We start from the raw sequence: 20,698 nt of genomic DNA, 5'->3' as shown, positions 1-20,698 counted from the left end.
ATTTGAGCTTTTGGAAGCCCTTCCATAGTGCTTAGTGGTGGGTTGCGTGTGACTAATATAACTGATGATTTTTGCACAGTTTTGCTATATGATTGATCGAATAAAAATTTAAATGCATAACTTTATGTTTTGGAAGCAATTTAACTCAAACTCACCCTATCATGTTGCTTCCCCAGGAAAGTGATTACTTCACTCCACAGGGAGAGTTTCGTGTTGATCGTGGTGGCTCTCCTGTGCTTCTCAACTGTCTCATGTACAAAATGTCCTATTACCGTTTTGGGGAGATGCAGGTTGGTTGAATGTACTGTCTGAATACTTTCCCATCTCATCAATCACCTCCACTACTAGTCTTCATGTGTGTGTGTGTGTGTGTGTGTGTGTGTGTATGTGTGTATGTGTGTGTGTGTGTGTGTGTGTGTGTGTGTGTGTGTGTGTGTGTGCGCGCAATGGCCAAAAGTATGTGGACACCCGAACATCACACCCGTATGTGCTCGTCAAACATCTCTTTGCAAAACCATGGGCATTAATATGGAGTTGTTCCCCCCCTTTGCTGCTATAACAGCCTCCACTCTTCTGGGAAGACTTTTCACTCGATGTTGGAACATTGCTGTGGGGATTTGCTTCCATTCAGCCACAAGAGCGTTAGTGAGGTCGGGCACTGATGTTGGACGATTAGGCCTGGCCTGCAGTCGGCGTTCCAATTCATCCCAAAGGTGTTCGATGGGGTTGAGGTCAGGGCTCTGTGCAGGCCAGTCAAGTTCTTCCACACCGATCTCGACAAACCATTTCTGTATGGACTTTGCTTTGTGCACAGGGGAATTGTCATGCTGAAACAGTAAAGGGCCTTCCCCAAACTGTTGCCACAAAGTTGGAAGCACACAATCGTCTAGAATGTCATTGTATGCTGTAGCATTAATATTTCCCTTCACTGGAACTAAGGGGCCTAGCCTGAACAATGAAAAATAGCCCCAGGCCATTATTCCTCCTCCACCAAACTTTACAGTTGACACTATTCATTCGGGCAGGTAGCGTTCTCATGGCATCTGCCAAACCCAGATTCGTCCGTCGGACTTCCAGATGGTGAAGCGTAATTCATCACTCCAGAGAACGCATTTCCAATGCTCAAGAGTACAATGCCGGCGAGCTTTACACCACTCCAGCCGAGGCTTGGCATTGTGCATGGTGATCTTAGGCTTGTGTGTGGCTGCTCGGCCATGGAAACCCATTTCATGAAGCTCCCGGCGAATAGTTGTTGTGCTGATGTTGCTTCCAGAGGCAGTTTGGAACTCAGTAGTGAGTGTTGCAACCAAGGACAGATGATTTTTATGCGCTTCAGCACTCGGCGGCCCCTTTCTGTGAGCTTGTGTGGCTTACCACTTCGCAGCTGAGCTGTTGTTGTTCCTAGACGTTTCCACTTCACAAGAACAGCACTTATAGTTGACCGGGGCAGCTCCAGCATGGCAGAAATTTGACGAACTGACTTGTTGGAAAGGTGGCATCCTATGACGGGTGCCACGTTGAAAGTGAGTGAGCTCTTCAGTACGGCCCATTCTACTGCCAATGTTTGTCTATGGAGATTGCATGGCTATGAGCTTGATTATATATACCTGTCAGCAATGGGTGTGGCTGAAACAGCTGAATCCACTATTAGCCGTGTGTGTGTGTGTGTGTGTGTGTGTGTGTGTGTGTGTGTGTGTGTGTGTGTGTGTGTGTGTGTGTGTGTGTGTGTGTGTGTGTGTGTGTGTGTGTGTGTGTGTGTGTGTGTGTGTGTGTATATAATTTCAAAACACACCTGGTCACAAGTGTGCCTCACTGACCGGGTCCTCAGTCGAGGTCCTCAGCATCATCCCGTTTCGGCCCTTCAACCTCGATACGGTCAGCTAAAGTGGGCCAGCAGGGGCACATACACCTCCACATGCAGCAGCTACACCTGGATGCGTACATACCCCTACCCCCAGCCGGTGAGAACACAGATTACAACAAGAAAACCGCCTCCACTCCCAGAATCCACAGCCCCTCATCCACTCTCACATGCCAAAAAAAACCGACCACTTACCCTTACAATATGCACCACTCAAACAAAAAGACATTCATGCAAAACCACACCCACTCCTCCTGCAACACACACACCCAATATTGTATCTATCCATTTTTGTGCAGGGAGAGCTCAGAGGAGTTCTTGCACAAAAAAAAAAAAACACACACACAGACACACACACACACACAGACACACACACACACAGACAGACACACACACACACAGACAGACACACACACAGACATGTGCACACACACGCAGTTGATGCCCAGATGTCAGGTATCTGTATTTTCAAAGTTGGTGTATACTACAGATTTACCTTCACCACCAAAGGAATGTTTTGATGATTTATTGGTAGCCGTCCAACAGATGACAGCAATTTGGTAAAGAGGGTGGAACTTGTTCAAATAATTTAATTAATTCAATTAATATGGTACTTAAGATACAAATTTTTTTTCCAGGATCCGTTTGTGTAATATAGTTGGCATAAAATCTGTTGGAAAATGTGTGGGTGATTGTATGGGTGATCATTTCATGTGTGGGTGATCCTATGATGTGGATGTTTGGATTGCTAAAGAATGGGGTTTTTACCGGTGTGTTGGAAAGTGATGATTGGAGGTGCCATTTTTGTGCTGCGTGACTAATTTAGTAATGTCTCAAGTCTCACTCCCGTTAATCTGAGCTGTACTGTTGCAGCTGGACTTTAGAACTCCCCCTGGTTTTGATCGGACACGGAATGCCGAGATCGGGAACAAGGACATCAGACTGAGTCACTTAGAAGAGGCCTTTACGTCAGAGCACTGGCTCGTGCGAATATACCGCGTACGGCGTCCAGGAAACCGGCAGGGTCTTCCCCGGCCAGGAATCGTTCCTTCCCAGCAGTTACGCTCATCCAGCAAGGTTAACATCACTGAGATCACTTTGTTGTACTATTGCACTATGAGAATGTCGAGATGTAAACTCTGCCTTTGGAGAAAAAAAACAAGACATGAAACGAACATGTAAGTCGATTTTAACATTTTTCCTTTTTGTTCTGGCAGACAATCAAGCGGAAGAGGGGTCAAATAAAGAACAAGCTGGTCGTGAAGAAGGGCAAAAAGCGGCAAAAGAGCTAACGGTAAAAGTACTGTTTGCACAAATGCCAAAAAGCAAAAAAAAAAAAAAAAAAAAGGATGGACTTGACTCTGTGTGTTGGCTGAAAGATGGAAATTTTGGGTTACATGGTTTGGGGAAGTGGAAATGTCTGAGATTTGGATACTTTTTTTTAATTATATTTTATTTTCCCCCCAAGATAATGGTGCAAATCATTCCATGGACATGCACTTGTTGTTGAAGGACTCATTTTGCAAACCCTAACATTTTTTAAAGCTCCATGGCATCAGCTTAGAGCAACTGTTAGGCCACACCTTAGTTGTGTGGGAATCTGCGGGATGTGAGACTGGGCATTGCTTTTTTGAGATCTAAGATTTAAAAAAATACAAAAATGTCTTCAGTTTCATTTGAAACGTTTCACATTCGTGTGAAAGATGAACACAGCCAAACAGCTGTCCTAATGAAAAAATAAACTTGAAATTATAATTCAGGAATTCATCCTTAACATAAATCAACCTTTGGCAGTCTTGACTACGATCTTGGGTGTAACTTTGCTGACTTTGAGGTTTATAAGAAATGCTTTGCGTTTTTCACGTTTGTGAAATGCTTGAAATGTTGTTTTCCTTTTTTTTTTAAACAAGGAAACAAATGAGTTGTGCAAAATGACCATTGTTTGCAAATCATTTGATGGTCGGTTTGTTACACTTTTCAACCCTGTGCTAGTCTAGAAATTGGAATGGGGTATTCGGAGATAAATCTCAAAGCACAATTTAGTTCTATCTTGCATGACATTTCATGGAGTGAAATGGTAATTTGAGATCAGAATGACGAATGATTCATGCTGCCTTGTGGCGTTGCTGCTGTGCTTAAGGTCCTGTTGAGGACTTGAATTTTTGGCAGGGAAAAACTGCCAGGAGTTTAATTTTTGTGGAGGGAAATTGGGTTGCTGAGGTTTAGATGAAGCCTGTAAACTTGGAAAAGTGATGTAAAAATAAAAAAAATAAAGTGCTTCTTGTTACAAGTTGTCAAACATTCATTTCCCATCCACTTTAAATCAGAAATAAATTAAGGAAAACGTTTGAAAAAGCAGTCTCACATTAAGTGATTTAAAAAAAGGTTTGCAAGAGTCTGCTTTGTCATGCCTGAAACTGGTTCATTTGCAGCGGCACCTCCAGTGTTAGCCTGGCATCAGCCCCCTGCCCAAAGCAGCAGCACAAAAAGAAAGATCCTTTGCAGAGCTTTGGCCGTTGAACTGTGAATGCTTTCCTGCATTGCTGGGCTTCCTGAGCATGGTTCTGTGGAAAGAATGAAAGTTTTACCAGTTATGAGGTGCTTTGTGTTCCATACTTTCATAAGAGGTAAAACATCGTTCGATATGAACCATCCAGGCATTAAAATAAGTGTTAAATCCATAAACAAGAAGACGTGATACAGAGCACGATACTTGCAAAATCCACCCCTCCCCAAAATAAAAGTTGCCATTGATACATCATATTGTCCATTTCACTTAGATTAAAATCGATGATCTTAATCAAAGCTCGGGTCAATCTGATTAAAATTGATTATTTTTCAGATTAAAATTGATATTAGAAATTTGACCTTGAGTTGACCTTTGACCTCAAATATAGTTGGTTTCCCAATTGAATGATGCACTATGAAATTGCTGTTTATTATTCAAGTTAATTGGATGAAAAGTGACGATTGTTCAGATGAAAATTGATGATTTTAGAAGTTTGACCTTGAGTTGACCATTGACCTTGAAAATAGTTGGTTTCCCAATTCAGGGATGCACTATGCAATTGCTGTTTAATTTTCCAGTTAATCGGATGAAAATTGATGATTTTGTAACTTTGACCTCAACAATAGTTGGTTTCCCAATTTAGTTACTCAATATGCAAAAGCTGTTTAATTTTCAAGTCAATTTGATGAAAAATGACAATTTTACAAATATGACCAAGGTGACCTTTGACCTCAAAATCAATAGGCTTCTTCAATATAACAAACTCTACCATGTGGTGAAATTTCATAAAGATCGGTTTGAAATTGTGACCTGTAGGCGATTGACAAACAGAATAACGCACAAGACCAGCCCATATAATTGAAAAATCTTCAATTTTGCAAGTAATGAATAATTTCACAACAATGCGATGATTGCGATGATGTGCGAGAACACAAAATACTTGACAAGCCACTACATCACATGCTTATTGTGTGGCCATTGGCAACTCAAGGGTGGGCCGTTATGTTTGTTTCTTCCCCTCACGACCAAACTCTGGAACGCTACTTTCTCATGTCTATCCCAACACCTTTGCTTTTTCAAAAAGCAGATTTTTAAAAAACTTCCTCAAAAACTCTCGTTCTTCACTTTTCCATTCTCTCGTTCTTCACTTTTCCTTTCTCTCGTTCTTCACTTTTCCATTCTCTCGTTCTTCACTTTTCCATTCTCTCGTTCTTCACTTTTCTACCCATGCAGTTCTTTTATTTAAGGCCTGGCCTTGATGATGAGGGATCGTAGCCTTAAACGTAGTGACTGGAGCCTTAAACAAACTCTTTTTTTTGTTCTTGCAAAAACGTTTCTTTTTTACGTTTTCATTGAAATTTGTACAAGTCTCCGAGTTCATCTTTTACTATCTATCACGGGTTGTTACATGCCATTTGTATTCGGGTCCCAAGTGAAGATCAAATTTTGATGAAGAAATTTTAAAAATAAATATAAAATGACATTATATATTGTAATTCAAGTTTGTTATGGGAGGCTCATATCTTGCCACTTGATAAAGGTTTTGAATATAAACTTTTAATCTTTGCTACCTTTAAACCAACCTTTCAGAATTTGCTTACAGAACTTTATCTTTTGCCATTTAAGTTACAGGCACATCAAAATGGACTGTGATTGGAATTTAAGGATTTTGGGGTTCACCCAGTGCCCACTAGCCACAAACATTTCATATACAGTAGTGGCCAAAAATATTGGGACCCTTGCACTTTTTTCAAATAATGCATCATTTCTGCTAGAAAATAGTTGAAATTAAAAATTATTTTGGTGTCCACATATGTATTTCTTTGGTTTGCAGTGGATCAAAACAAAAAAAAGCTGAAAAAATTACTAAATCTTAGCTTATTCCACACAGAAATCCGAAAATGGCCTGGATAATATTATTTCCACCTTTGAGAAGTTGTTGGAAATAATTAGATTTCAAGCAGGTGATTCTCCTTTACTTTGCAATTGAACTCACCTGTGGTGAGTTGCAGGTGCCTGCAATATAAAAATCACTCATTCGTGAGAGGACGCTGGCGTCACTTGCTCGCCGCTTCTCTGACTGGACCATTGTCCGTATCTTGCTTTCCTGGTGGTCGTGGCGGATTTTTGGCCATTGAGTCTGCCCTCTGCACGGTCCCGGCTCTGCTCTGCTGCTCCTGGCTTCACCTGCTCGGCTCCTTCGCTCTTTCCTCGGGCTCACTCTCGTGGGTTGTGCCCATTGTTTGCAGCGGCGGTGGTGGCGGTTTGCCGCCGTGATCTTGATTAGCGGCGGCGGTCGTTTGCCGCTGCATTTGCCACTTTGCCTCCTCAACCTTGGCCTCGTGCTCGTCTCTTCGCTCCTGTCTGCCGTCTGCATGGTCCCGGCTCTGCTCCTGGCTTCACCTGCTCGGCTCCTTCGCTGTTTCCTCGGGCCCACTCCCGTGGGTTGTGACGATTGTTTCGCCTCCTCACCCTTGGCCTCGTGCTCGTCCCTTCGCTCCTGCTGGCATGGCTCTGCGGTACTCCGCCGCAAGGCTTCTCCTGCTTAAAACCCCGCTCCACCCCATCATGCATCTCTGCAATCAAATCGAATGGACTCCTGCGTCGACCCAGGTACATTCACCGTGGCTCCGGTCGTAAGTTTGTTTATTTACAATCAGGTCACTCCATCCCCATCCTCTGGTCGGCTCAGCGCACTCCCACTCATCGTCCCAACACACCTGGTCACAACAACGCACAAAATCGCACCTCCTGTCTGCGAACCCTGGCCAAATCACCTGGATTCATACCCGCCGTACAAAACAACATCAAGCTCACCCTGTTCAATACCCGGTCCCTCAACAACAAATGCCTCATCCTGAACGACTACATCCTGGAAAATAAACTGGACTTTCTCTGTCTCACTGAGACCTGGCAACAACCACTGGACTACTACACGCTCAACCTCACCACACCCAATGGATATTCTTACATCAATAAACCACGCTCGGAGGGCCGAGGTGGTGGAATTGCCGTTATTCACCGACAAGACATCAAGACCAACCTCATCTCCATCTCCTCTGCTCCATCATTTGAACACCTGGCTTTTAAACTCTCTGGTCACACACAGTCAGTCATGGCTGTTGTCTACCGCCCTCCCAAACCACACCCATCATTCCTGTCTGACTTCTCCTACTTTCTGACCCAGCTATGTTCCCTCTCCCCCTCAATCCTCCTCCTTGGTGATTTCAATATCCACATGGACTCCACTGACTCCACGCTAACCACTGACTTCACTGATTTACTCACCTGCTTTAACCTCACTCAACATGTCAACTTTCCTACCCATAACCGTGGTCACATTTTGGACCTTGTCTGCTCTACTGGACTAATTTTGCACCATCTCTCTGGCTCCGACCTCACTCTCTCTGACCACCTAGCCATCACTCTGACCATCAACATCCCCACCCCAGCACCAAGGCATTATCGCACTATCAACTTCCGTAAGCTAAACGCTCTTTCACCTACCTCATTCTCATCGACCCTCTCTGAAAAAATGTCCACTTCTCCCTTCGTTGACCTCCACACCCCTTCTGACCTCACTGACTACTACAACCACACTCTCTCCTCCTGCCTTGACCAACTTGCGCCTATAAAAACCAAAACAGTTTCTTTCACCCATTCTGCTCCCTGGTTTACCCCTGAACTCCGCCTGATGAAAACTCGTGCTCGCCAACTTGAAAGACTCCGCAATAAAACAGGTCTCACAGTTCACTCCCAGGCCTACAAGGACCACATACAACACTATAAAGATGCCCTCTCCCGCGCCCGCTCCGCCTACTACTCTCAAATTATCCACTCTGGCTCCGGAAACCCAAAAGCACTCTTCTCTACAATAAACAAACTCCTCAGGCCCCTGAACACCACCACCCAGTCATTCACAATAGACAACTGCATCTCCTTCCTTTCATTCTTCCAACGCAAAATTGAAAACATCTACAACAGCTTGACCACCACCGCATCCGCTCCCCCTCAAACCACCTGCCCCCCCCTTATCCTGCCATCCCCTGTCTCAATTCTCCCCAGTCTCCCCTACTGACCTCTCTGAACTCCTCATCGGAATGAAAACTGCCACCTGCACTCTTGACCCCATCCCCTCCAGCTTTGTCAAGGCCTCCCTTCCTGCTCTCTCTCCACTTATCATTGCAACAATAAACTCCTCCCTGTCTACAGGCATCGTCCCACCATCCCTCAAAATTGCTGCTGTTACCCCCATTCTGAAAAAACCTGGACTAAACCCTGACACCCTAAATAACTTCAGACCCATCTCCAACCTACCCTTTCTGTCAAAGGTTTTGGAACGCGCTGTAGCCACTCAACTCAAACATCACCTCTCTGCCAATAACCTGTATGAAACATTCCAATCCGGATTCCGCTCCAACCACAGTACTGAAACTGCTCTCCTCAAAATCACCAATGACCTTCTCCTCTCCTCTGACGCTGGCAACCTCAACATTCTCATCCTCCTCGACCTCAGCGCCGCCTTTGACACCATCGATCACACCATCCTCCTCACCCGACTTGAAACCACCTTTAACATTACCGGCACTGCCCTCTCTTGGATTAAATCACACCTCTCTGACAGACGTCAGTTCATCTCCATCAATAACTGCAAATCCCCCACTGCTCCCCTCCCCCAAGGTGTCCCCCAAGGTTCAGTTCTTGGCCCCCTCCTCTTCATCCTTTACCTGTCCCCCCTCGGTCACTTAATCCGCCGTCATGGTCTCCAATTCCACTGTTTCGCTGATGACATCCAGCTTTTCATCTCCACCAAGTCCATCTCCACCGCCACCCACTCTATCCTGACAAACTGCATCACTGAAATAAAATCCTGGCTTCAAATCAACTTCCTCAAACTTAACTGTGATAAATCTGAAATAATCATCATTGGCCCAAAAACGCTCACCAAGTCCACCCATAACTTTGCCCTCAACATCGACGGTTTCCCAGTATCCACCTCCCCTCACATCCGGAATCTTGGCATCATCTTTGACCAAACCCTCTCCTTCGACAAATACACTAAACAGATCACAAAGACAGCCTTCTTTCACCTGAAAAACATCGCCCGTCTCCGTCCATCCCTCTCCTCCGTGGCTGCAGAAACCCTCATCCACGCCTTCATCACTTCCCGTCTGGACTACTGCAATAGCCTCCTTTATGGTTCACCCTCAACAATCACCAATAAACTCCAATACATTCAGAACTCCGCTGCCCGTCTACTCACCCATTCCCGGACCCGTGACCACATCACCCCCGTCCTTTACAAGCTTCACTGGCTCCCCATCTCCCAGAGAATCCAGTACAAAATCCTCCTCTTGACCTACAAAGCCCTCCATAACCTGGCCCCATCCTACCTGGCTGACCTCCTCTCCAGACACACTCCCACCCGCAACCTCCGCTCTGCTGGTACCAACCTCCTGACCCCCCCCATCCGGACCAAATTTAGATCCTGGGGGGACAGGGCCTTCTCCATCGCTGCTCCCACCCTCTGGAACTCGCTACCTCACACCATCAGAGACTCCTCCTCACTCACCACATTCAAAACATCACTCAAGACCCACCTGTTCAACACTGCATTCAACATTTAACCCACAACATCTAACCCCTGACTATCTCCTCTCATTCTCCCTCCTTTGTGCTTTGAATATTTCCCTATTGATTCTTCTTTTTTTGCAATTGTTTTTATGTTTTGCAATGCATTATGTTTTGCACTCTGTCAAAGCGTCTTTGGGCTTCCTGAAAAGCGCTATATAAAATAAATGCATTATTATTATTATTATTACTCATTCAACCAGTTTGAATCGAGAAAAGGAGTCATTCTGTTGTTTTGTGTCACTGTGTGTACTACAATGAGCATAGAGAAAAGAAAGAAAACCAGAGAATTGTTTGAGGAGGTCAGACACAAGACTTTAGTCGAGCATGGACAATCTCAAGGCTACAAGTGCATCTCCAGCGACCTTGATGTTCCTGTGTCCATCGTATGCAATGTTATCAGGAAGTTTAAGGCCCATGGCACTGTAGCCAACCTCCCTGGATGTTGCCGTAAGATAAAACTTGATCAAAGATTGCAGCGAATGATTGTTTGAATGGTGGAGAAAGCACCTCGATCAACTGCCAAACAGATTCAAGCTGACCTTCAGACAGACACAAGGTACGACGGTTTAAATACGCACTATCCTTCGCCAACTCAATGAAAGGAGGTTCTATGGTCGGAGCCCCAGGAGGACCCCACTGCTGAGAAAGCCTGACTGGAGTTTGCCAAAACACACCTGAACAAGCCAAAATCCTTCTGGGAGAATGTCCTGTAGACAGATGAGACCAAATTAGAGCTTTTTAGGAAAGCACTTCATCTCTATGTGTACAGAAAACAAAATGAAGCCTTCAAAGAAAAGAACATCTTCCCTGCAGTCAAACATGGAGGAGGTTCAGTGATGTTTTGGGGTTGCTGTGCTGCTTCCAGCACTGGGTGCCTTGAATGTGTGCATGGCATCATGAAATCAGGAGATTACCAAGGCATGTTGGAGCGCAATGTTCAACCCAGTGTCAGAAAGCTGGGTCTCCGTCGAAGGTCATGGGTCTTGCAGCAGGACAATTACCCCAAACACACTTCAAAAAGCACCCAGGAATGGTTCAAGACAAAAGGCTGGACTGTTCTGAAGTGGCCAGCAATGAGTCTAGATCTAAATCCCATTGAACACCTGTAGGTAGATCTGACAACAGCAGTTGGGAGAAGGCACCCTTCAAATCTGGGAGAACTGTAGCAGTTTGCACAAGAAGAGTGGGCCAAACGGTCAGTAGAGAGGTGTAGGAAGCTCATTCATGGCTATAGGAAGCACTTGACTGCAGTTATTTTGTCCAAAGGCTGTGCCACCAAATATTAAGTCGAGGGTGTCAATAATTTTGTCAATGCCATTTCTTTTTATTTTCTAATTTAAAAGGATATATTAGGTTCTGTAACATTAACCGTGAAATAAAGAATTGTGGAGACCAAATACTTTTGTCAATTTCAACTTATTTTAAAAGAAAATTGTGAGTTATTTGAAAAAAAGTGCAAGGTGCCAATATTTTTGCCCACGACTGTATATCCCCAACAACCAGCATGAAGCAAATTGTTTTTAAATTGATAACTGTGGTCAAAAGTTGGATATACAAAAACAAAATTAGCGGCCTTGCCCATTGTCCATAAAAACTATGTTTTGGACACTTTACTGTATTACATTTTGTATCTTATTATAATAGAGCAAACATATATGGTTATATCAGTTTGTTTGTATGTATGTTTATATGCGACCAAAACTTCTTCTTCAAATAAAATTAACACCCTCTTAACTAACCCTCTTAATTACGTTTAGACTGCTCAGACCTTTGACAACCCTTTAAGTCCCCCAAGACCCTTAAGACCACCAAGACCCATGAAGACCCAAAATACCCTGAAGACCCAAAATACCCTTGAAGACCATGAGGCAAAAAATACCCAAATGGCCCTGAAGACCCAAAATACCTCGAAGACCCAAAAAACCCGGAAGACCCAAAAAACACCCTTAAAGACCCAAAATACCCCAAAGACCCAAAAAGACCCAGAGGAACCAATAGACCCTTAAGACTCAAAAGCCCCTGAAGACCACACAGACCCCAAATACCCTTAAAGGCCTAGAGGATCCAAAAGACCCTGAAGACCCAAAATACCCTTAAAGGCCCAGAGGACCTAAAACACCCTGAAGACCCTTAAATACCCAAAGGAACCAGAAGACCCCAAAAGACCCTTAAATACCCCGAATAACCAAAATACCCCAAAGACCCTTAAAGACCCAGAGGAAACAAAAGCCCCTGAAGACCCCAAAGACTCAAAATACCCTTAAAGGCTCAGAGCATCCAAAAGACCCTGAAGACCCAAATGGCCCTGAAGACCCAAAACACCATGAAGACCCAAAAGACACCGAAATGGTCAAAGATGCCTCTCCCTCTGAAACGACATGTGGTGAGGCGCGCGGAGCCACGCTAGTAATCTTGCCACGCCAGTAAGCCACGCGAGTCACGCGAGTAATCGTAATGAAAGAATGTCCCAAGAATAAGAGTGCTATTGTTTCGGTGCAAATGTAGAATAATACCTGAAAGTATGTTTTTGTATTGAACTGTAAAATATATTAGAAACCTTTTTTTTTTAATTGGGATGCAAACCTTAAAGGTTAAGGTAGAAGATGAAGACCGTTGGGATCACCTTCAGTGTTATGTATCTATATTCCAAGCTCACTCCCTCTCCAGTCGTTTCGTTAGATAGTAGACAGTGGTCCTTCCATTCATGCATATAATCACTAAAATGTCACATTTGACAAACTTCACCACCAGAGGTATCTCTTGCCCGTAGGCTCAGTGCCAAGCCCAAATATTTGACTGACAGTCCCTAAAAGATTGTCCTCCTCCCCAACAGTCCCCCTCCCCCCCCCCCCCCCCCCCTCCGGCTTGATATCCATGTAATGGACGGTACATACATTGACGTACCTCTCGGCATGTTAAGCGAATCCAATCATTTATAGCTGGGTTGAGATTCAAATACAGGCAAGCCAGCTCAAAGGTGAGTGCACATACCTCTAAGCTTTCCTGCCAACCAACAACAACAACAACAACATGCATTTTAAGGCCATTTTCCCTGCTAGAGCGGGGGTTAGCCTTGCGGTCCCCATGACAATCTTCTCCATTTTGCCCTATTTTCTGCATCTCTCCTTGTTAACCCCCTTGCCCGCATTTCTTCTTCCACCATCTTTAGCCAAGTCTTTCTCGGTCTTCCCCGTCCTCGACTTCCTTCTACATTCATTTCCATCACTCTTCTCAACCAGTCACTTTCATCCTTCCTCAACACATGACCAAACCATCTCAACCTGTTCCTCTTCACAGCATCAATCACAGGCTCTATTCCCATCATCTTTCGCAATTCATCATTTGTCTTAGTCTCTCTCAGCGATACTCCGCACATCCACCGAACCATTCGCATTTCCACCCTTTCCAGCCTTCGTTGCTGCTCTACGTTCATTACCCATGTCTCGCTCCCATAAATTATAACACTTCACACATGCAGCATACACCTTTCCCTTCAGCTTCAACGACACTCCCCTCCTCATCAGCACGCCACTCAGTTCCCGAAACTTCTTCCATGCACATCTCACTCGAGCAACCGTTGTGGAGTCTGATCCACCTTCTCCATTCAGCATGTCTCCGAGGTAGCAAAATGTTTTCACACCTTCCAGCTTCACGCCGTCTCCAAGATCCAACTCAACATTTCCTCCATCTGCAGCTCCCTCTGTGCACACCTTACATTTGAATGTAGCTGCCACACTGGTTAATGACCCTCTCAGACAACTGCATTTTTGATGAACCCACTCAGCGCACATTGTACATTGAATGGAGTTCACTCCGACACCCTTCCTGCATACAGCACATGGCCACTTCCCAGTTCTTTCCACCTCACCACATGCTTTACCACTTGCCATCACCTTCGTCTTTCCGATATTCACCTTCAGACCTTTTGTCTCCATACATTCCTTCCACTTGTTCATCTTTTCCTTCAGTCCATCCATACTTTCCGCAATCAACACCAGATCATCTGCATACAACAACTCCCACGGTAAACCCTCCTTTACGTTCTGAGCCAGCACCTCCATCACAGCTACAAATAGTAGTGGACTTAGTACTGACCCCAGATGCACTCCCACCTTCACCTCAAACTCACCACTGTTCCCGTCCTTCGTCCTTACAGCTGTGCGCGCTCTTTTGTACATTGCCATCACTACTCTGATCAACCATTCCTCCACTCCTAACTTCCTCAATGCCCATGTCAATACTTCGCGTGGAACCCTATCGAATGCTTTCTCCAGATCAACAAACCCAAGAAGCAACTTCTTCCTCTTCTCCATGTACTTCTCCTGCAACTGCCTCACAATAAAGAGCGCGTCTGTCGTTCCTCTTCCTGGCATAAATCCAAACTGCATTTCGTCGATCTTCACCTTCTTCCTTATCCTCCTCTCCAACACCTTTTCCAATACCTTCATTCCATGCTCCAATAACTTTATCACTCAGTATGAGCCACACTCCAGAGGGTCACCTTTCCCCTTGTATAGAGGGACGAGGGTACTCAGTTCCCAATCCACTGGAATGCGGCCTTCTTTCACCACCAGATTACAGATCTCTGTCATTCTCTTCACACCCCACTTCCTGCTGCCTTCAACATATCTCCCACAACTCCCGTCGGCCCTTCCGCTTTTCTACTCTTCATTGCTTTTATCGCTTATATCTTTTATCTTTTATCATTGCTATCTTTTATCGCTATTTATCGGGCGAGTGAAGCGTACTTCGAGCTCTCCACGGCATCGAAGTTTAAGTGTTTTCCCATTCTTGTCTTTGTCAAATTTCCACTGGTTATTTTGCTGTGTACGTGTTATTGTGTGTTTCTGGTTGGTATTGGTTTGTAATTCGTACAAACTTGTGTGTAGTTAATCGTTTTCTGGGTCGTACCTTGTGCGCGGCCTGGTAACTTGGGGCTTCCCTCCCCCCGTCGGTGTTTTGTCGATTTGGGTTCTTTCCTTCGCTGTATTGCTTGTTTCTTTTATTTTATTTTCTCCCCCTCACCTCACCTCCCTAGACAAAGAATTCTATATTGATTCTTTCTCTCCTCCCGGACACGTTTGTTCGCTCTCCTCGTCTCGACTTGTGCCCCGCCCCCTGTATCTCGTTTTTCTTCCGCCTCTGTTCCTTCTTTCTCAAATCCACGTTCTCGCTTGGAGACTTTTCCCAGATTGTTTTTCATGGTTTTCATGGTTCTGTTTGGATATTGTTGGAATATGTTTAAACTGCAGCCGTGATGCTGACGCCCCCCCCCCCCCCCCCCCGAATTTCCATGTTTTAAACGTTTCCCAATGTGTACCCTGGTCAGAATAGGTACACCGTATCCCTGCGTGTCGTAAGAGACTAAGAGGGTTGGCGTCAGGAAGGGAATCCGGCCATAAAAACATTGCCTCAAAAAGAGAACCATGACAATTGAATCCGGCCATAAAAACATTGCCTCAAAAAGAGAACCATGACAATTACAACTACATATGGGCAGGGTGCAGCCCGAAGTGGAGATCGGTTTCTCTGAGGTTTGGGACATGGAATGTAGGGACAATGACAGGGAGATCAGGAGAAGTGGTGGAAGTATTGGTCAGAAGAAGAGTGGACATATGTTGTGTGCAAGAGACGAGATGGAAGGGAAGTGGTGTGAGAATGGTGAAGGGTAGGCAGGGACAGAAATACAAGTTTGTGTGGCAAGGGTGCCCGGAGGGCGTGAATGGTGTTGGTGTCCTGTTTTCTGAGGAGTTTGTAGACAGTGTGGTGAGTGTGACTAGAGTGTGATAGGTTGATGATGGTGAAAATGACGATTGGAAAGCTCTTGGTGAACGTCATCTCGGGATATGCTCCGCAGGTTGGTCGAAGCAATGATGAGAAGGACAAGTTCTGGTGTGCGATAGAGAAGCTGATGGAAAACGTGAAAGATGAAGAAGTTGTTGTGGTGGGAGGAGACCTGAATGGACATGTGGGAAGGAGTATGGATGGTTTTAAGGGAGTTCATGGGGGTTACGGATATGGTGTGAGAAATGGAGAAGGTGAAAGGATTTTGGAGTTTGCTGATGGAGCTGATTTGTTGATTTGTAATACTCAGTTCCAGAAAGAGGATAATAAGCTTGTTACATACACGTCAGGTGGGTCGACGACAACCGTTGACTACCTGATGGTGCGTAGGCGAGATAGGGGGCACCTCCGGGACACAAAGGTGATCCCGGGGGAGGAGGCTGTTTCACAGCACCACTTGGTTGTCTGCGACATAAGGGTGAAAGGTGCGAGGAGAGCTCGGCGGGTGAAGTACCAACCAAGAATGAAGGTGTGGAGGTTGAAAGAGGTGACAATAAGGGAGGCATTAAAAGAGAGGCTGAGTAGGGTAGAGGATGATGTGGTTGAGCTTGAAAGTGGTTGGATGTCAATGAAAGCTAGTCTGTTGGGAGCCGTTGGTGAGGTATGTGGATGGACAAAAGGACCACCGAGGCACTCGGAAACATGGTGGTGGGATGATGAAGTTGGAAAGAGGATTGACGAGAAGAGGAAGAAGTTCAAGGAGTGGCAGAAGGCGAAGGGTACGGGAGCAGAAACAGCAGAGCATGAAAGTTATAAGGCAGCCAGGAAGGCTGCAAAGAAAGAGGTAGCAAAGGCGCAGGAGGCATGTAGGAAAAGTCGGAGAACGCTTGGATTCGGAAGAGGGTCAGAAAGCAGTATTCAGGATTGCAAAGCACATAGCGAAAGAGAGGTGTGATGTGATGGGGGTGAGTTGCTTGAAGGATGAAGTGGGACAAATCGTTGTCGACCCAGATGGAATTAAAGGAAGATGGAAAAGATATATGGAAATGCTGTTGAATACAGAGAATGAATGGGATGGCAACAAAGAGAGTAACCCAGTTTTAGGACCGGCAGAGACGATAACTGAGAAGGAAGTTGAGGAAGCGATAAAAGCAATGAAGAGTGGAAAAGCGGGAGGGCCGACGGGAGTTGTGGGAGATATGTTGAAGGCAGCAGGAAGTTGGGGTGTGAAGAGAATGACAGAGATCTGTAATCTGGTGGTGAAAGAAGGCCGCATTCCAGTGGACTGGGAACTGAGTACCCTCGTCCCTCTATACAAGGGGAAAGGTGACCCTCTGGAGTGTGGCTCGTACCGAGCGATAAAGTTATTGGAGCATGGAATGAAGGTATTGGAAAGGGTGTTGGAGAGGAGGATGAGGAAGAAAGTGAAGATCGACGAAATGCAGTTTGGATTTATGCCAGGAAGAGGAACGACAGATGCGCTTTTCATTGTGAGGTAGTTGCAGGAGAAGTACATGGAGAAGAGGAAGAAGTTGTTTTTTGGGTTTGTTGATCTGGAGAAAGCATTCGATAGGGTTCCACGCAAAGTATTGACATGGGCATTGAGGAAGTTAGGAGTGGAGGAATGGTTGATCAGAGTAGTGATGGCAATGTACAAAAGAGCGCGCACAGCTGTAAGGACGAAGGATGGGAACAGTGGTGAGTTTGAGGTGAAGGTGGGAGTGCATCAGGGGTCGGTACTAAGTCCACTACTATTTGTAGCTGTGATGGAGGTGCTGGCTCAGAACGTAAAGGAGGGTTTACCGTGGGAGTTGTTGTATGCAGATGATCTGGTGTTGATTGCGGAAAGTATGGATGGACTGAAGGAAAAGATGAACAAGTGGAAGGAATGTATGGAGACAAAAGGTCTGAAGGTGAATATCGGAAAGACGAAGGTGATGGCAAGTGGTAAAGCATGTGGTGAGGTGGAAAGAACTGGGAAGTGGCCGTGTGCTGTGTGCAGGAAGGGTGTCGGAGTGAACTCCATTCAATGTACAATGTGCGCTGAGTGGGTTCATCAAAAATGTAGTGGTCTGAGAGGGTCATTTACCAGTGTGGCAGCTACATTCAAATGTAAGGTGTGCACAGAGGGAGCTGCAGATGGAGGAAATGTTGACTTGGATCTTGGAGACGGCGTGAAGCTGGAAGGTGTGAAAACATTTTGCTACCTCGGAGACATGCTGAATGGAGAAGGTGGATCAGACTCGGCAACGGTTGCTCGAGTGAGATGTGTAGGGAAGAAGTTTCGGGAACTGAGTGGCCTGCTGATGAGGAGGAGAGTGTCGCTGAAGCTGAAGGGAAAGGTGTATGCTGCATGTGTGAGAAGTGTTATGATTTATGGGAGCGAGACATGGGTAATGAACGTAGAGCAGCAACAAAGGGTGGAAATGCGAATGGTTCGATGGATGTGCGGAGTATCGTTGAGAGAGAGGAAGACAAATGATGAATTGCGAAAGATGATGGGAATATTGCCTGTGATTGATGCTGTGAAGAGGAACATGTTGAGATGGTTTGGTCATGTGTTGAGGAAGGATGAAAGTGACTGGTTGAGAAGAGTGATGGAAATTAATGTAGAAGGAAGTAGAGGACGGGGAAGACCGAGAAAGACTTGGCTAACGATGGTGGAAGAAGAAATGCGGGCAAGGGGGTTAACATGGAGAGATGCAGAAAATAGGGCAAAATGGAGAAGATTGTCATGGGGACCGCAAGGCTAACCCCCGCTCTAGCAGGGAAAATGGCCTTAAAATGCATGTTGTATTGCTTTTATCGCTTCCTCAACTTCCTTCTCAGTTATCTTCTCTGCCGGTCCTAAAACTGGGTTACTCTCTATGTTGCCATCCCATTCATTCTCTGTATTCAACAGCATTTCCATATATCTTTTCCATCTTCCTTTAATTCCATCTAGGTCGACAACGATTTGTCCCACTTCATCCTTCAAGCAACTCACCCCCATCACATCACACCTCTTTCGCTATCTGCTTTGCAATCCTGAATACCGCTCTCTGACCCTCTTCCGAATCCAAGCGTTCTCCGAACATTTTCCTACATGCCTCCTGCGCCTTTGCTACCTCTTTCTTTGCAGCCTTCTTGGCTGCCTTATAACTTTCATGCTCTGCCTTTTCTGCCCCCATACCCTTTGCCTTCTGCCACTCCTTGAACTTCTTCCTCTTCTCGTCAATCCTCTTTCCAACTTCATCATCCCACCACCATGTTTCCGAGTGCCTCGGTGGTCCTTTTGTCCATCCACATACCTCACCAACGGCTCCCAACAGACTATCTTTCATTGACATCCAAACACTTTGAAGCTCAACCACATCATCTTCTACCCTACTCAGCCTCTCTTTTAATGCCTCCCTTACTGTCACCTCTTTTCAACCTCCACACCTTCATTCTCGGTTGGTACTTCACCCGCCGAGCTCTCCTCGCACCTTTCACCCTTATGTCGCAGACAACCAAGTGGTGCTGTGAAACAGCCTCCATCCCCGGGATCACCTTTGTGTCCCGGAGGTGCCCCCTATCTCGCTTACGCACCATCAGGTAGTCAACGGTTGTCGTCGACCCACCTGACGTGTATGTAACAAGCTTATTATCCTCTTTCTATCTATATATATATGATTGGTTTTTTTAAGGCCATTTTCCCCGCTCGAGCGGGGGTTAGCCTACTTGCGTGCTCTCTTTGCGCCCTCTTTCTGGAACTGAGTATTACAAATCAACAAATCAGCAAACTCCAAAATCCTTTCACCTTCTCCATTTCTCACACCATATCCGTAACCCCCATGAACTCCCTCAAAACCGTCCATACTCCTTCCCACATGTCCATTTAGGTCTCCTCCGACCACAACAACTTCCTTATCTTTCACGTTTTCCATCAGCTTCTCTATTGCACACCAGAACTTGTCCTTCTCTTCATCGCTCCGACCAACTTGCGGAGCATATCCCGAGATGACGTTCGCCAAGAGCTTTCCAATCATCATTTTCACCATCATCAACCTATCATTCACTCTAGTCACACTCACCACACCGTCTACAAACTCTTCAGAAAACAGGACACCAACACTATTCACGCCCTCCAGGCACCTTTGCCACACAAACTTGTATTTCTGTCCCTGCCTACCCTTCACTATTCTCACACCACTTCCCTTCCATCTTGTCTCTTGCACACAACATATGTCCACTGTTCTTCTGACCAATACTTCCACCACTTCACCTGATCTCCCTGTCGTTGTCCCTACATTCCATGTCCCAAACCTCAGAAACCGATCTCCACTTCGGGCTGTACCCTGCCCATATGTAGTTGTAATTGTCATGGTTCTCTTTTTGAGGCCATGTTTTTATGGCCGGATGCCCTTCCTGACGCCAACCCTCTTAGTCGCCTCTTACGACACGCAGGGATATGGTGTACCTATTCTAAACCAGGGTACACACCGGGATTTCCTGCCAACCATAGACCATTATCTCTCAACCAAATTTTGTAACTGTAGCATTAATTGTTCTCCTAGTACGGATGACAAAATTAGTTGGAATAATTATAATCTGAAGAATAACAATGGGTCATTACATTTGGAACCATATGTGATGTTGTATCTGCATTCATAGCTTGCTTTTAAAGAGAATGAACCATTCTTTACCATGTTGGACACTGACCTGAATCCCACGGATGGAGTGCAAGAGATGTGCCATTCCAATTGTTCACGTTTGGTTCTGATGGACACTGAGAGCAAATAGCACAGCAAAGAGGACAAACGAGAGATCCATTCCTTGATGCAGCACCAGCCCCCAATTTCACTGCCACGCGCTGCCCGTCATAGTGGCAGGGGTAGGAATGGCCACCCACCCAGATTGCAAGTCCCTCAGGAGAACATGACACCTGA

At 45.5% G+C, this 20,698-nt stretch overlaps 2 protein-coding genes across 2 annotated transcripts in view; one reads left to right on the top strand and one right to left on the bottom strand.

Moving 5' to 3' along the window:
* STT3B (STT3 oligosaccharyltransferase complex catalytic subunit B) overlaps positions 1–4,140 on the top strand; it is a 59,269-nt gene extending 55,129 nt beyond the window's left edge. The window contains exons 14-16 of the mRNA XM_068126459.2: positions 177–290; positions 2,735–2,938; positions 3,079–4,140. Coding sequence (XP_067982560.1) covers positions 177–290; positions 2,735–2,938; positions 3,079–3,153 — 393 coding nt within the window. The 3' untranslated portion in view covers positions 3,154–4,140. The remainder of the gene's footprint in view (positions 1–176; positions 291–2,734; positions 2,939–3,078) is intronic.
* LMLN (leishmanolysin like peptidase) overlaps positions 3,717–20,698 on the bottom strand; it is a 64,248-nt gene continuing 47,266 nt past the window's right edge. Inside the window, exons 17-18 of the mRNA XM_068126460.2 lie at positions 20,472–20,694; positions 3,717–4,425 (exon numbers count right to left, since the gene is read on the bottom strand). Coding sequence (XP_067982561.2) covers positions 4,319–4,425; positions 20,472–20,694 — 330 coding nt within the window. The 3' untranslated portion in view covers positions 3,717–4,318. The remainder of the gene's footprint in view (positions 4,426–20,471; positions 20,695–20,698) is intronic.

Source organism: Myxine glutinosa, chromosome 10 (genome assembly GCF_964187855.1).
Source record: "Myxine glutinosa chromosome 10, kmMyxGlut1.1, whole genome shotgun sequence".
In the NCBI taxonomy this organism is placed as follows: domain Eukaryota; kingdom Metazoa; phylum Chordata; class Myxini; order Myxiniformes; family Myxinidae; genus Myxine; species Myxine glutinosa.
The sequence above is the reverse complement of the archived record's forward strand: the minus strand, read 5'-3'. Positions and strand labels throughout refer to the sequence as shown.